Here is a 16813-nt window from a genome sequence, read left to right as displayed (position 1 = left end):
AAGGGGGCATAACACAAGTAAGGGTGGGAGGTAAGCCAAATGGATTCTGGGAATATAGGGGCCGTTGTCTTGGCAACCGGTCTGCAGGTCACAGGTCTGCTGTTACCTCATAGGTTTGGAATGTCCTGATGCCAACAGTAACAGTGCTCACCTCACAGCACTGAAGAAAAAAAAGGGTTGCTTTTGTCCTTGTTGTTAGACATGGCTGCCCAGGTTGGCATCAAACTCCTGCCTCAATGACCCTTTTATTTCAGTTCCTAGGAGCTGGGAGAATGGAAGTACTTACTCAATGTTGTCTAGCTGTGTTTCTTTTAAGTGGCCATTAACAATCCACTTCCTTACATAAATAGCTGATGGCTACTCTAAGTCCACATTGCAGATAACAGCTCAGTGTCATGCTAAGGCCGTAACCAGACACAGATATTGAAGTTGAAGAGCATCATTCTCTGGCCACTGTCCTTATGTTCTGATGTCCTTTGAGAATTTTGTTCAGGAGCAGTTATTGGATCCTTAGAGATTAGAGATAGTGTCTGAATTCCTTATTCATCCTTTTTTCTGGATTTCACACCCACTGCTTTCTTTTTGTAAGTGAACTATTGCTTCCTCCTCGTATTTATTTATTTATTTATTTATTTATATATTTTAAATGAGATCACTTTATTGGGTTTGAGCCAGGGGAGGTGACATTGTCTATATTTCCAGACTGAAAAGGGGGCTGCTCTAGCACAGGTCACACGACCCACCTTATACAGCAATAAAAAGTAAAATGTAAACCTTTATTTAGAATTAAAGTCACTAGGCTCAGCCAGGCACTTGATGTTGAGACGACCACACTGCCCTCCAGGTGATCTGCTTGGTCCCTGTGAATATGGACTTGTTATTCAGGAAGCTGTCTTGTTAGACGTCGGCTCCTCTGTCACATTCAGCTGCTTGTTGGAGTACAGGATGCTAGCTGAAAGACTGTGATGCCTCTGCCTGTGTCCTCGCCCACCTGGGATCTTCAGGGGTGGGCGAGGGACATCAAGAGCATCACCGAAGCCCCAGACCCAGGTTACTACAGCAATGAAGGGCGACTACAGAACTCTTGCTGCTGTAGCCACTACGGTAGTGCTAAGTGCTTCTCCGTAGCCTTGGCTGTCTTGGAACTCACTCTGTAGACCAGGCTGGCCTCGAGCTCATAAATCTGCCTGCCTCTGCCTCTCAAGTGCTGGGATTAAAGGCGTGCGCCACCATACCGGGCTATGGAGCATCTTCTTTAACTTTTGCTTGATAATTGGAGTTTTGGTTTCATTGTAAGCATTCCCAGCTTTTGACCAGTAGGTGGCGACAGAGCAGCCATGTCCTTTGTACCTAAGTGGTATTTACTGCAGCATGTTTTTCTGGTTTTTGTTTTTTGTTTAAACTTTTGTTTTCGTTTTCATTTCTTTTCCTTTTTCTTCACCTCATAAAATCCTAAGACAAAATATTAATATGCTACATCAAGTTTTTTTGGAACAAGGCCTCCCTGTGTATCCTGGCTGGACTGGAATTCACTATGTAGGCTAGGCCTTCAATTCATAGGGATCTGCCTGTTTCTACCTGCAGGGTGCCCGGTTTAAAGGTGTGTGCCATCATGTCCACCCCTGAATCAAGTGTATCCAAACACAGGTAAGGTAGCTAAAGCTAAAATATAAGGTATTCTTTTGTTTGTTTGTTTGTTTGTTTGTTTGTTTTTTGAGACAGGGTTTCTCTGTGTAGCCCTGGCTATCCTGGAATTCACTTTGTAGACCAGGCTGGCCTCGAACTCAGAAATCCGCCTGCCTCTGCCTCCTGAGTGCTGGGATCAAAGGCGTGGCCACCACTCCTGGTATAAGGTATTCTTAAATATTGTCATTTGTTTCTAAAATACAGGTGTTTGTGGTCTTTTATACTATGCTGGCAAGAACTGTGAACATACCCTGGTTTTAGTGGTGCAGCAACAGTGTTTTAGGAAGTCAGTGATGGGATGGAAATCTTCACATTTGGAGTCATATACAGCACTTCCAAATGTGGAGGGGGAGGAGCTTTTCAGGCTAATCCTCTTGATGCGCACCCCCTCCCAGTGATTTATATCTATGAAAAGGGGAGCATTTTCCTTCTCTCCACAGCGTGCATGTGAGCTCCCAGAAATGCCAACAAGACTGCAGCCCCAAATGCCACATCCACTGCATGTACTAGGGCTGGGGGAGGGGTCAAAATGGGAACCCTGGGTTTGACGAGTCTATTTTTCTTGGTACATGGAGACTTCTGACTATACCATGAAGGTGAGAGAAAGAAAATGAAGGTGGCTGAAGCACACTCTGTGTGCATCTCTCTCTCTCTCTCTCTCTCTCTCTCTCTCTCTCTCTCTGTGTGTGTGTGTGTGTGTGTGTGTGTGTGTGTGTGTGTGTGTGCGCGCACGAAGGGGTGAGAAGAGCAATGTATTTGCATTACATAAAACATTCAGAAGAGACTATCCAGAGAGTCAAATGCCTGTGGGGCCAGATTAGCAAGAAGCCTGCCTGAGCAGGGTGGCCATCAGGGAGTGGAGTGTGCTAAGTGAAAATGGACATTTACACTTAGATAATGAGCACAGAGCAGGAAGTGTGCATGCATGGACCTGAGTGATGTGTGGAGTTCCTCCAGATTAGTCATTTAGTGTACAAAGCGTGGAGCCCCTACCATTCAGTGACCCCATGACCTCTGATTAAGGTACTTTCTTTGTGATCACTTCAGGTCTCTCCCTTGTTTCTAAACATGAGGAATTGGACTGCCCCGCATTTAGTTCATATCCATTCTCCCCGCTTTGAGTGCCACCCAGTCACTGTGCTTCCTGTCTACCTGCTGGATTCCTCCCCCCCCCCCCCCGCTCTTTCTCTTCCTTCCATTCTCTCTCTCTCCCTCCTCTCTCCTTCCTTCCTTCCTTCCTTCCTTCCTTCCTTCCTTCCTTCCTTCCTTCCTTCCTTCCTTCCTTCCTTCCTCTCTCTTTCTTTCTTTTTCCTTTCTCACTTAATCATGTTTGTTTCTTCAATTATTCTAAAGTGAGCAGTAGATACCTCTGATTTTCTTGTTGTGTTATGAGAAGACACCAAAAAGCCAGGTCATCTCTTTGTTGCGGTTCTCACTCTTTTCATCTGCTTTCTTTATCTGATCCCAGAAAACAGGACATTTACAGGCACGTGCCTAATGGGTTTGACAGTTTGAGTTCAAGTTGCAATGCTGTACATGGCCAGTAGAGGGCATGAGCACATTTCAAATAAAGCATGAGGGTGCTCCCAGGAGGCACCTTCTTAGCTTCCTTAGTTTTCTTGTTGCCTAGGAGTTGAGAGATTGTTGTTTCTTCACTGCTACACGAGACTTTTGGCCAGATTTCTTTAGATGGGGAAGTTTAAAGTTGAAACAATGGTCCTTTTGACTATTTCTAGCAAAAGGAATCAAATAAATTTAGGGATAACGGTCTGTTGCACTTAGGAATGAGAGGACAGATTTGTAAAGGTAAATGTGAGCTTTAGAGTCCCTAAGGCCACAGTTTTTTGAGTAATAGATATGGGATGGTGTTCAGAGAGTATCTAAAACTCATGGACCCACTTAGTAAATATTATTTGTCAAGAATCTGCTTTGGCAATGAAACTCTAGGGACTGAGAAAGGGAAATAGCGACCCTGACCCACCCCAACTGTTATGATTATGTGGAAGAAAGGTGAAACAGCTAGCTAGATTTATGCATAGTGACCTGATCACATAGAAACACCTGCTGGGGTGCTGCGACCACAGTGTGGACTTTTAACAGGCTTTGTGGTATAGTGTTCTCTGAAGGCAAGGACTTTAGGGGAAATTGTAAGTGAGAGGCAGTAAGTCCAAAGGTCCTGGGGTAGAAAGAGCAAGGATACTGTGAGCCTGCAGTGGTCACTAAGGTCAGAGGGTTAGAATGTGGCCAGAGAGGAACACCACCTGACCATATGAGAAACAGGCTTTTTCTGGTACCCATCATTTCCTTTACCTATGCAATTGTGCCATTTTATATTCAAGAAATAACACCTTATGTTGGCCATCCCTCCTCGAGTTATTCCCTAAAGGACACTGAAGAGTCTCCTGAGCAGTTTGCCTCAGAGGCAGATTGTATCAGGAAATCTGATGAGCAGATCAAGGGTGAGACCCATGGATCCAGGGTTTGTAAGGGTGAAGTCCACTTCTGTCTACTGAGAAAGCACAACTCTATCTGTTGGGACTGCATAGCAGCAAGCAACAGAGTGCACCCCCCCCCCATCCCCGCTAACTGAAGCCAGAAGAAAATTCATTGCTAGGCAACTGGAAGCTAATGGGACAAAGCAGAATCTTGGACAGCCAGACCCGAAACTGTTTCAGGCACCCAGGTCTGCAGGCAAACTCTCTTCTCATTTTACATGTGATTTTAGTTATAATTGGCAAATTATTATCCCATGCATTTGGGTTGGGCGATCTCTTCAAGGCAGTCTAGGTTAACTACAATCCAGGCTCTCTACTTGTCTGTGCAGATGATGTATCCCCTTGTTAGCACTCTCAGCTAGTTACTCAGCATCTGCGCAGTGCAGGGCAGCACGCCAGGTCCTGCAATATAGTGATGAACAACATTGTCTCTTTATTAAGCTACACCTCCCTTTCTCTGAAGTTTTTGTGTTGTTGACTGACATTTTATTAAGCACCTAATATATACAAGATGAATTAGAGAACCACAGAATATTTTTTTGTTTGTCTAGGAAGTGCTAATCTGTTTAGAAGAGCATAAAGAAAATATTTTGGAGGGTGTCATGGTTCATGTCTCTAATTCCAACCCTCCTGAGACAGAGGCAGGCAGATCTCTGTGAATTCAAGATGCAAGACAACCAGGGATGAATAAAGACACACTGTCTTGAAAAACCAACACTAAAAGTAAAAGCAAACACACACACACACACACACACACACACACACACACACACAGAGACACACACACACACTCACAGAGTACGTTCTGAGATTTTAAAGGAGTAAAAGATGCTACAACCTTAGCAATTGAGAAGTCTGTCTGGGAAGGTAATGAGACATCTTAGTCACTTTTCCTCACAGTGACTGAGACCTAGTGAGGCTCCCTACTAGAAAGATGCCCTCAGCCACCTTCTAAGTTGGAAATCCTGGCTTTGCTCATGAAGCCACTATGTGGCTAGTGAGACATTTTTTGATAAATTACCAAGCCTTTGTCCACATAGACTGGAGTGGACATTTGGATACTTGCCTGTAGCTGGATGACAATAAGGACAGCACCACTGGATGATTCAAGTCTCAGCAAGTCCATGACTCACTGACAAAGCCAGCCCTCCTCACCCAACCTCTACTTTCTAAAGTTGCATTTACACCACTTTGAACTGTTACCACAGGCAGCTATGTGAATGAGGCAAGCTGCACAATGCAGGGATGGTGATGGGTTGGGATTTAGTGCACAGGAGTCTCTCAGCATGAAGCTATTTCTATTAGTGTATTTCCCTGCTGTGAGAAAAATTGCAGCAAAACAACTCAGGAGAAGGCCAAGCTTCTCCTGCCAAGCTTCCAAAGCTCCCATCTTTAGACACTTGGCTCTACCTCCATAGAAAGGGCATGGGGGAGTCTTGGCAGCTCACCTCTGATGGCCAGGAAACATAGAGAGAAGGAGGGAGGGAAGGAAGGAAGGAGGGGCAGAGGTGGGGAAGAAAGGCGAGAAAGGCTGGGGGCAGGGTGGGAGAGAATATTTCCAGTTAGAGGGTTCTGTCATCGTGCCCTCTTCCTATGGGAGAGTTCCATCTGCACTCAGTGCTGATATTTCTCCAGTTTCCTGTACTTTACTGCTCTCTGTGTACCTCAAAATCCAATCAGCTGGCCAGTCAAGATTAGCCATAGCAGCATCTAATGTTAGCGAACTTGAACACACTGCTATAGATCGATCCTGTTACATTATCTGTTACTCACATTAGTAAAGCTGCCTGGTGCTTTAAATGGGAAATATTTGGTTTCCTTATGGGGGCTATACCATATGCAATGTAAGAACAGATTCTAAAGATGGGTATCCTAGATTGCAGCTTGCATTTTATTATTTTTTGAGTGGAAAATACATTTGTTTTGCTACAAACCTGTAAGCAGCTTTAGAAAGGGGAGAAGCAATGTTTGCAGTAGAGTGAGAAATCAGCCAGGCGCCCAACAGGACCAAGGTGACAATCAGCAAGACGCCTCCAGATCAAAACTCTTGGACTCCAGCATGTGGCATGCCACAGACATGCAGATCAAGGGGAGATTTTTAGCTAAGTAACTAGATTCTGTATCTAAAAAGTGGGAGTAGGGATAGTGCCCATGTGGCTGTGGGAGCATGGCAATAAAATGAGGTAATGTGAAAACAGTGTTCAGAATTGGACTTCTTCTGTGAGACTTGCAAATGCCCTTGCACAGTGGGGCCTGGAGTGCCCTCCTAATGGTAGCCACCAGTGTCTCATACTCTGGGGCCTGCTGAGGCCACACATCCAGGGCCTGCTTTTTCAGGTCTCTGCAGCTACAGTTGGCTTCATTGACTGCAGTACACCCAGAACCTCTGTCTTAGTGCTGCCCCTCCTTGCACCTCACGAGCTGCTCTGGTGTGGTTTTCTGGCCCTGCCTTAGGCCTATAGTCACTTCTATTTTAGGTCTTCTCTGGTCAGGTTCACAGGAATACCTGTGTTCCTGGTCTGCTCTTGCTTCTCCTATTCTGTTGAGAGCACCCAGCATCCCTACACTGCCTTCTATGTTGCTATTTTTTTTTTTTTAGCCACAGGTCTTAGCTGCCTACTGTGTGTGTGTGTGTGTGTGTGTGTGTGTGTGTGTGTGTGTGTGTGTTGGGGGGAGGCATCAGCTTCCTAAGTAACAACAGTTTCCACACAGCTAGTTCATTTATTTCCCATTGAAGATTCCCATCTCAAAACACACGGTACTATGTGCCCTGCTCACTATCTGAAGGTTTCTTACTGTTAAAGGAGCAAAGTCTTGCTTCAAGGAAGGTAGGGGAGACTCTGAAGAGTCAAAACTGAGGTGATTTAAGTCTGAGTTGGTACATGTACCCCAGGAGTGCTCTAAAGTGCCAGGATCTTGGGTTTGGCCCTCGAGGTTCAGAACCTCTACTTCAGCCTAGGAGACAGTATGTTGAGTTTCAGGGGCTTCTAAGCTCACAGAGCTTAAAACTTCTGTGAGCTTAGATAAGACTCAGCTTGCTGGCAGCCTGGCATGACCCTTCATCTTGTCACTGGCTCACCTCAGCAAAGGAGTTATGTTTAACCTCAAACTTATAAGAAAAGACTTCCCCCAAGATAGGGACCATCTTTTTGGTTGGAGCAAGAAGAATTAACAGTGGTGGAAAGATCATTTCACATGCTGGGGATCAAAATGACTGTCCGTGTGGTGGCATAGACTTGTAATCTCAGCACTGGGAAGGTGGAGACAGAGGGATTCCAGAGGCTGCTGACTAACTGGCCTAGTCTAATCAGTAAGTTCTAGGTCCATGTCAAAAATAAATTAAATATTCTGAAAAAGCTACACTCAAAGTTGTCCCCTGGCACATACAGATACACAGACTCTCTCTCTCTCTCTCTCTCTCTCTCTCTCTCTCTCTCTCTCTCTCTCTTTCTCTCTTTCTCTCTCTCTCTCTCTCTCTCTCTCTCACACACACACACACACACACACACACAGACACACACACATACACACACAGAGAGAGAGAGAGAGAGAGAGAGAGAGAGAGAGAGAGAGAGAGAGAGAAAGAAAGAAACACACCCTGCACATATGCACACACAAAATCAAATAAATAAGAAATGTTATATAGAATAAGATTTTCTTTCTCCTTGCCAGCTAACTCTTCCATCAAGAGATGTCAACCAAAAGCTGCGCTGTGCGCACTGTGCTGGAGGTCGCCTGTGAATGTCCCCATTCTCTTTCAGTAAAGTAAAGCAGACAGCTGCTGTGCCATGGGTCCTGAAATTTGAGGTTGGCAGCTGATGCCTCTTCTGCAGAGATGCCCTTTTCTCTTTGAAGTCTTTGCCCATCACCAGCCCTTTTTGCCACGGTGTGGTCACTGTGGAAAGCATCCATGGCCCCAGCCTTTGAAGCCATCTTGCTTTGGATGCAGTTCAGAGTCCAGCTCTTTCATGTTTGGACTTCTGGGTTCACCTCCGGTCCCTCCTCTGCTCTTTATTACCTTGGAAGTCATAGTGCCCATTAGCGTCTTGCTTGTATGAAAGAGAAACTCACTTTAGTTGATGGAAATGTGTACAAGATGAGCTCCAGCCAGACTCCAATTGTATAGATTCAGCAACAGTGCAAAGAAGCAGGCTGAATCACAGACATATCTCCAGTGACCTGGAGTGGCAAGAGGTAGCCACTGTCTGTAATCAGTCAAATATATATCATGGTCTGTACATGGATGCATGTGGTCTCTCTACCTGAGTGGACGGTAGGCACTTCGTGATTCATATTCACAAAATAAAACTCTGTAGCATCCCCCCAAACTCCACCAACGTCTTTTTTATAATGCACTCTTTATCCCCAAACATTATCATCAAAACACACACCAGCACCATTACTGTCCTCTCAGACTGACATCTAGTCCACCAGCAAATCCTTTCCCCAGTTATTGCAGCATTTGGTCCACCAGCAAACACTTCCCCTGGTTACTTCATCCTGCATGCCGATTCTGTGTACTTTTCAACTCCAGTGTGAACATTAATGCCTGTCTTAGGGTTTCTATTCCTCATGTGACACTTCCAAAGTGTCACTGCAAAGACTCAGTTAGGACAGAAGGCATTGTACTGACTAGTTTTGTGTCAACTTGACACAGGCTGGAGTTGTCACAGAGAAAGGAGCTTCAGTTGGGAAGATGCCTCCATGAGATTCAGCTGTAAGGCTAATGAATCTCATGGAGGCATCTTCCCAACTGAAGCTCCTTTCTCTGTGACAAACATCATGACCAAAAAGCAAGTTGGGGAGGAAAGGGTTTATTCAGCTTACAATTCCATACTGCTGTTCATCACCAAGGAAGTCAGGACTGGAACTCAAGCAGGTCAGGAAGCAGGAGCTGATGCAGAGACCATGGAGGGATGTTCCTTACTGGCTTGCTTCCCCTGGCTTGCTCAACCTGCTCTCTTACAGAACCCAAGACTACCAGCCCAGAGATGGTACTACCCACAAGGGACCTTTCCCCTTTGATCACTAATTGAGAAAACGCCTTACAGCTGAATCTCATGGAGGCATCTTCCCAACTGAAGCTCCTTTCTCTGTGACAACTCCAGCCTGTGTCAAGTTGACACAAAACTAGTCAGTACAATGCCTTCTGTCCTAACTGAGTCTTTGCAGTGACACTTTTATCCCAGTTTCAATTCTTACCATGGACACAACACTGTTATACATGAGGCAACCAGAAGAATTACTTGTTAAAACCAAAAACCAAAAAAAAAAAAAAACAAAAAAAAAACAAAACAAAAAAAACAAAAACCCAAACAATAGCAACATACCTATTCTCCTTGAACCCATTAATGATTTTCTGTTACATTAAATATAAAATCCAACAGCCTTGATTTTGGCCTACAACATTATCAGAACCCTTGACATGTGTCCTAATGTACAGAGCAGCATTCCACTTGAGGCATGTGCGCTAACCATTTGATTTTATTCAACGAAACTTATCCATGTCTCAGGACCCTGGCACCTCCTGTTGTCTCCCTTTGGCCTCGAATACTGTTTACATGACAATTTACATGTTGGGGCCAGCATCTCAAGAAGTATTTTCACCTACATGATATCATGGAGACCCCTATACACATTGTATTTCTTCCCTTTTCCATTCTGTCTCTAACACTTGCTGACATCCAGGACCAGGATGACATGCCTGGGTTTGCCTGTGCAGTATAAACTCCACAAAGGCAGGACATGTATTGTTGGCACATAACAAATAGTGAGTAAATACTGAAAGAAATCAGAGATTGGTATGGGGGCCAACTCTAGGTTATACAGTACCAATTTTCTATTCAATCTCAGAGATTTTCCACTATCTAGGTTATCTGATGCCCATCCCTTGACCAGGGACAAATAAGGTTACACATTGAGACTGTGGGAAATGAGGCTTTGTGATTTTCAGAAGGAAGCTTGAGTAGTCTAACCAAGAGAAAGAAGAAAGGGTGCCAGTCACAAGAGCAAGTGTTGTTTTTGTGTGATTGCCAAATGAGATTTGTGTGAGGATGTGTGCAGTACTGTGTGACTCCTGCCATGCAGGATACAGGGAGTGGTGGCACTAAGGGATAGTGCGGAAATCCTGCCATCTAGGACATGCAAAATGGAACTATGGATTCAGAATGGGAGTGACCTCCTTGAAAAGGTACAATGGAAGAAGTATAGCCATCATCATATTGTTTTGAGAACTAAGAAATTGGTACCCTTATGGGGTAGCTTAAAAATTGGCTGTTATTAGGCTACTTCTAATGATTGCTTTGGAGATGACTAGACATTACTAGTGCTTTCCAACACACAGCTCTTAAAGGCGGTGAAGAGGAAGCACTCACTTGCCTATCCCTTTATCCCTTGACAGACAGAAGCCCTTGAGTCTCACTTCTCCTTTCTTCCCAAGTGAACACAAGCAGAGATGTTTCAGGTTGTGAAACTACAGTGAGACCACAGCCCTGAGGAGTGCATAGAGAACATTCAAGGAAACCAGCTCTGCCACCAGAGTCCCTGAGCCTTCCTCACCCAATCAAGACGTTAATGTTCTTTGGTTCATAGTAACCAAGTGATCACTGAATAGATGTTGCCAACTTAGATACTAGGTGTCCCTCTGTAAAGAGTACAGCTGTTTCTTCATTCTAGTGTTATTTGTGGGTTCATTAAATAATATAAACCTATGTTATTGTCAAACTTGATGTCTATATATAGCCAAACCTCTTTGGAAATCATAAATGAACCAATAAAGTTACATATGTGTTAAGTCTGTGCCGTCTGGTGGTGATTGCGTGCCGAGTAACCAAACAACAAGTACTCTAGAATCACACTGCGCCATGTGCTGCAGGGACAATGGACCAGTGCTGAGCAACAATTCAGCCTAGCTTTGCTAAGGGAAGCAGAGACTCAAGGAGGGCTTCCATGAGGAGTTGACATGGTAGTCTTGTTCATTTGGTTGTACTTCACAGTTTACAAACTCCTCCTCCTTTGAGTGCTAAAGAAGACTGAAGGTGAACAAGTCTTAATAGCCATATTTTTTCCTTTGGATGTGAAGACCAGGTTGCTGTGTGTGCTCAGGACTGTCCTAAAGGCCAGAGCTGGGGATTGACTGAGCAGCACAATGAACTCAATGTCTTACTCCCTTTTTGTAGGGAAGGTGATTTGTATTCAGGGCTTGACAGGTAGAATATATGGATGTGAGTTGTTACTTCAAGATGAACTTTTTCAATAATGCACCCAATTTACTTCTCTATACATGAGTATCACTCTCCTTACTGATAAAACAGAATTATATGTACTTACTGGGCCATTGTAGGTTTCAGTTGAGGTGAGATGTTCTATCAGCATGTGACAAATTGTTTAACAAGGCATTCAAACATGGTCTAGACCAGTGGTTCTCAACTTGTGGGTTGTGACTCCTTTGTGTGTCACATAGCAGATATTTATATTATGACCCATAACACTAACAAAATTACAGTTATGAAAAAGCAGAGAAATAGTTTTATGGTTGGGGGTCACCACAGCATGAGGAACTGTATCACATGGATGCAACATTAGTAAGGTTGGGAACCAATGCTCTAGATACGGAGAATCCAGGCGTGAATGAAGTCTTTGCTTTTGTGTCAGGCCTAGATTAGGAAGCAGCAATGAGTATGTTCAGGCAAACCTATTTCCTTCCACCTAGACTCTATCACCCTTTGCACAAGTTCACTGACTTTATCAGTTGAGACAATTATACGTTATAATAAAAAGGATTCTTATGGACAAAAAAAAAACCTTTATCAGGAGAAGCAAATCACATTCATGAAAATTTGGGATGCTTAATCTAGAGCAAATACAGCGTGGATGGCAGCTGTGGCCCGAGTTTTATAACACTAACCTATTCTTCCCCCATTCATTCTATCAAAGGGCAGAATCAGTGACCAAGAAACCCAATACAGATTGCTGCTAAGAATACAGAAATGCCATAAAGGCAAGATGGAAAAGATGTGAAGGATTCCACAGGCCCTGCATTGAAAATACTGCCCCGCTGTGCGTAGTGTTTAGCTGGTACCCCAGCTGGATGGTTTTACAAAGGAGAGCTTGAGGAGGAAGGCAAGAGCAAGGCATGACACAACCTGCAGGGAGAGCTTAGTGCACTCCCACAGTGCCCAAACCATCAGCTAGATTCTCTGATCACACAAAGACCAAAGGTGCCTTATGAATGCCAGTTTCACAGCCTCAAGAAAACATAGTAGACTTATATAAAAAATAGTTAGGAAGTACATTTTGATATAATTGAATTTTTTTAAAAAAAAGTTTCTCACACAATTGGGTTCAGTTATTAGTTAAAAGTTAGTTAGGTTGATAGACATAAGTTAGAAGAGACCAGAGTCTATGAGCCCAATTAATTGGTTCTGGGTTAAAAATCAAGCCTGCTCTATTGGTGTCAGCCTTGGTCCTGACACGCTGCTGACAGTAACTTGGGTTTGGCACTCTTGCTACGGATCTACCCTCTGTGGATCTGAGTCACTTGGGAAGCATTGGAAGCTAGAGCTAGTTGGGTTCACCATTGAAGACAGTAATTTAGTAAGCATGAGAAAAGACCCTGACACTTGGTGTTAAGCCCTACCTCCCTCCCCACTAGTTCTATATATAGTATTAGGTTTCAGATAAAATGAATCTGTCATATGGTTGAAACAATGAGGAACTTGTGTGTTTAATTATATATATACATACATATATATACACATATATATGTATATATATATATATATATATATATATATATATATATATAGCTGGTGAGGTGACTCAGCAGCAGTTTATAACATTAGCTCCTCTTCCAGAAGTCCTGAGTTCAATTACCAGCAACCACATGGTGGCTCACAATAGAAAGGGATCTAATGCCCTCTTCTGGCATACATGTGTACATGCAGAGTGCCCCTCAATTTAAAGACATAAATAAATACAATTTAAAAAAATTAATTTTTAAAAAGGTTAAAAGGTAAGTGACTAGAAATGCTTTGATGACTCGTAGCAGTCTGTAGAAGTATATAAAGCAGGGTGGCCATTGCTTAAGATCAGGGATCACAGAAAATCAATGAGGCTTACTGACTGCAGAGGGCTGGCTACCAACACAGATCATATGATCTGGAGCGCAGTGAGTTGGCCAAGGGGGAAGTGCTCACCTGGATCATTGATGATTTCCATACAAGTAATGGAAGTGGAAGTTTGGACTGACACATAAGAACGTGGAAGACCAGGCTAGTCCAACACAGTGCCACAGATCCTGGGGCTCCATGAAGAATCTCTTGTCTGTTTCTGGGGCACTGGGGGAGAGAAGGAAGGTCTGACTCCCATGCTTGAGGGAAGCTGAGTTTTAGCTGCTCTCCTATGATATGTTTCATATTTCCTTCCACGTAGAGGTTCAGTGGAGAAAATTAACCTTAAATTCAGTGCACTATACTTTAACATGGCAAAATAAGGCCGAATAGTACCTAATTGAAAGTCAGCCTTTATAATTTGTTGACAAAAATATGACCAGAATTTTTTCTCAAAAAGATATTGAAAAAGGAAAGAAATATATTTAGCACTACTTTCACTAGTTTGAGTAAAACTATTACCCAGGGCAAAGAGGTACTGTGTGTATTCAAAAGACACACACACACACACACACAGAGAGAGAGATTCAGATGAAAGAGAAAGAGAAAGAGAAAGAGAAAGAGAAAGAGAAAGAGAAAGAGAAAGAGAAAGACCGAGAAAGAGACAGACAGACAGAGACACAGAGAGGAATATATAGGAATATAAATTTAAAGAAGATAAGGATATAAATGAATGTGCATATTATATGTATGCAATCAAGTAGACAAAGACATTCTTTTATTGCATTTTTGATTCAGCTGCAAAGCAATTCCAACCATTCGACCCTTGTTACTGCTTCAGTGTGATGTGCCAGATAATAAGGACTCATCTCAAACTCTCATTACTTCTCACATACTTGAGGTAAGCACATGACTGGCGGGACACTTTTGAAGTTCTGTCGCCTGTTTCTTTGCTGAGGTAATAACTCTTTATGTAATGCTGAACAGTCTCTGTTCAACTCACAAATATTTGCATTTCCTAATTATATCTATAGAAGATTTAAAAGACTGGGTCATGCCAAATCCATTTTATTTTCTGCAAAAGAGGCAGAATGTTAATAATCTTTACTTCTGGGATTCATTAGCTGAAATATAATTGCTGATTATATACACTGAATCCAAGTCAAATCTAAATCTTTTCAAGTCTTTCTTGATTCAAAACTGAAGGATTTAACTTTGGTACCTGGTATCTGTCTAGGAAGTTGTTCATTTCATCCAGGTTTTCTAGTTTTGTTGAGTATAGCCTTTTGTAGTAGGATCTGATGATGTTTTGGATTTCCTCAGTTTCTGTTGTTATGTCTCCTTTTTCATTTTTGATTTTGTTAATTAGGATACTGTCCCTGTGTCCTCTAGTGAGTCTGGCTAAGGGTTTATCTATCTTGTTGATTTTCTCAAAGAACCAGCTCCTGGTTTGGTTGATTCTTTGAATAGTTCTTTTTGTTTCCACATGGTTGATTTCAGCCCTGTGTTTGATTATTTCCTGCTGTCTACTCCTCTTGGGTGAATTTGCTTCCTTTAGTTCTAGAACTAACCAGTACTCCCAGAGCTCGTATCTTTAGCTGCATATGTAGCAGAAGATGGCCTACTCAGACATCACTGGGAAGAGAGGCCCCTTGCTATTGCAAACTTTATATGCCCCAGTACAGGGGAATGCCAGGGCCAAGAAGCAGGAGCAGGGCAAAGGGAGGGTATAGGGAACTTTTGGGATAGCATTTGAAATGAAATGTATATAAAGAAAATATCTAATAAAAAAGAAAAAAAGAAAAAAAAACAAACAAAAAACAAAACTGAAGGATTGTTTGCTCCCCCTACTGGTTGCTTCAGACTCATCAGACACTCACATTCTCCAGGAGAAGAGAAAAGGACATTAGACAAATTTAGATACTTTGCATCAATGTAGTTGGAGCCTGAAATGAATGACTTCACTATTCAATGCAGTTTGGGTGAAGCTTGTCAGGATTCAAAATCATTATGGAGTCTAACCTCTGGCGTGTCTGCGAGGGGGTATCTGGATTAGGTTATCTGAAGTGGGAAGATCTACCTTAACTGGGGCACCATTTTATGAACTGAGGCCCCAGACTGAATAAAACAAAACAAGGGACAAGAGCATGCACACTTGTTCTTCTCTGTTTCTTCCGGAGATGCAGTGTGATTCAGCTGCCTCAGACTCCTGCAGCTGTGCCTTCTCATTTAGTACAGACCTGTGTCCCCACGCTACAATAAACCTCTTCTTTCCATTGTTTTGTCAGACACTTACCCACAGCAATAACTACTGTAACTAATCCATGTTGTATAAACCAAAGAAGAATGGCCGTTCTTGAACTTTCTCAATCACACTATATGTGAAGGGCAGTGCATCTTTACAGATGAGGGATGTTACTAGGCAACTCACTTATTGCCATTCATTGAGCAAGGCATTTCTGTGTGGACCTTGCTGCTGTGAGAAAAGCAAAGCAAATCCAAGACAGAATCCCACCTTGTTGGGCAGCTGCTCAGGATCTGTGATGGATGCATCTGTGGGATCCTGTGGAGGTGTTGCATTGTGACAGTCACCGTTACTGAGAACTTCCTTGGTGTGTCTCTTCATTGTAATCTGCATACCCACCTTCATTCCTTACAATACCTCATTGTGAAAATAAAAACAAAACCACTAAGCCATATTGAACTTAACAAACTTTCCCTGGGCTGTGGAGATGGCTCTGGGGTAAAATTCTTGCTAAGTAAGCAGGAGGATCCCAGTTGGGATACCCAAGACCCACATAAAAGCCAGATGTGTTGGTGTGTTTCTGTAACTTTAGTGCTGAGGGAAGAGACTAGGATGCCCCACAGTCACTGGCCAGCAAGTCTGCTAACATGTGGATCCCTAGCTTCATAAAGAGATACTGTCTTAAACATCCTGAAGCATGAAAGAGGAGGGAAAACAGAGCGAGTAGAATCATCCAAAGGGTCACATAGCAAGTATTGAAGATAAAAGTTAAGTGAGCAATTGCATGGCAGGCTTTGCACAGTGAACATCAAGTCATGAAGATGTGCTAGTAGAGTAGACACAAGTTACTAAAGGCGAGGTTGTGATTCATAACTAAGTGTGAGAATTACACAAAAGTTAGCAATAATGAAATATTTCTGATGCTGTGATATCCAAAAATGAATTCAAAATCAAATGCATCATGAGCCTGTGGTATTTCTCAGTGTTCCCCATGCTGTGTTGTGTGGTTTCTCAGCAGCCATGGATCTTAACACACAAATTGTGTACTTTGCATGGGCCATGATGTCATGTGGCATGTAACACAACAAATACTGCCTGAAGCATGATAGCTCAGCCTCCAGACATCACAAACTGCAGTGTTTTAATGCATATACAAAATTTTCATCTCTTTTTATAATTTAATTTTATTTGTAATTCATTTTTACACATCATATTCCATTCCCTTCCCCTCCCCTCCCCATTCAGTCTCCGACTGCTCCACATTCCACACCTCCTCC

The 16813-nt window shown here is 43.0% G+C and overlaps 1 protein-coding gene across 4 annotated transcripts in view; it reads left to right on the top strand.

The window, feature by feature from the left end:
• The window catches only part of Synpr (synaptoporin), a 350940-nt gene that overhangs the window by 68059 nt on the left and 266068 nt on the right, over positions 1 to 16813 (top strand). Inside the window, exons 1-2 of one of the 4 annotated variants that reach the window (XM_029468702.1) lie at positions 1598 to 1647; positions 14090 to 14192. The exons of 1 other annotated variant lie outside the window; for it this stretch is intronic. In XM_029468702.1, the coding sequence (XP_029324562.1) occupies positions 1613 to 1647; positions 14090 to 14192 (138 nt within the window). In that variant the 5' untranslated portion in view covers positions 1598 to 1612. Of the gene's footprint in view, positions 1 to 1597; positions 1648 to 14089; positions 14193 to 16813 lie in introns of those variants that run through there. 2 more of the 4 variants (XM_085828359.1, XM_085828360.1) reach the window with 2 other exon arrangements.

This window comes from Mus caroli, unplaced genomic scaffold, assembly GCF_978045245.1.
Source record: "Mus caroli unplaced genomic scaffold, Mus_caroli_1 scaffold_12, whole genome shotgun sequence".
In the NCBI taxonomy this organism is placed as follows: Eukaryota; Metazoa; Chordata; class Mammalia; order Rodentia; family Muridae; genus Mus; species Mus caroli.
Note: the sequence above shows the minus strand (reverse complement) of the source record. Positions and strands in the feature narration are given on the sequence as shown.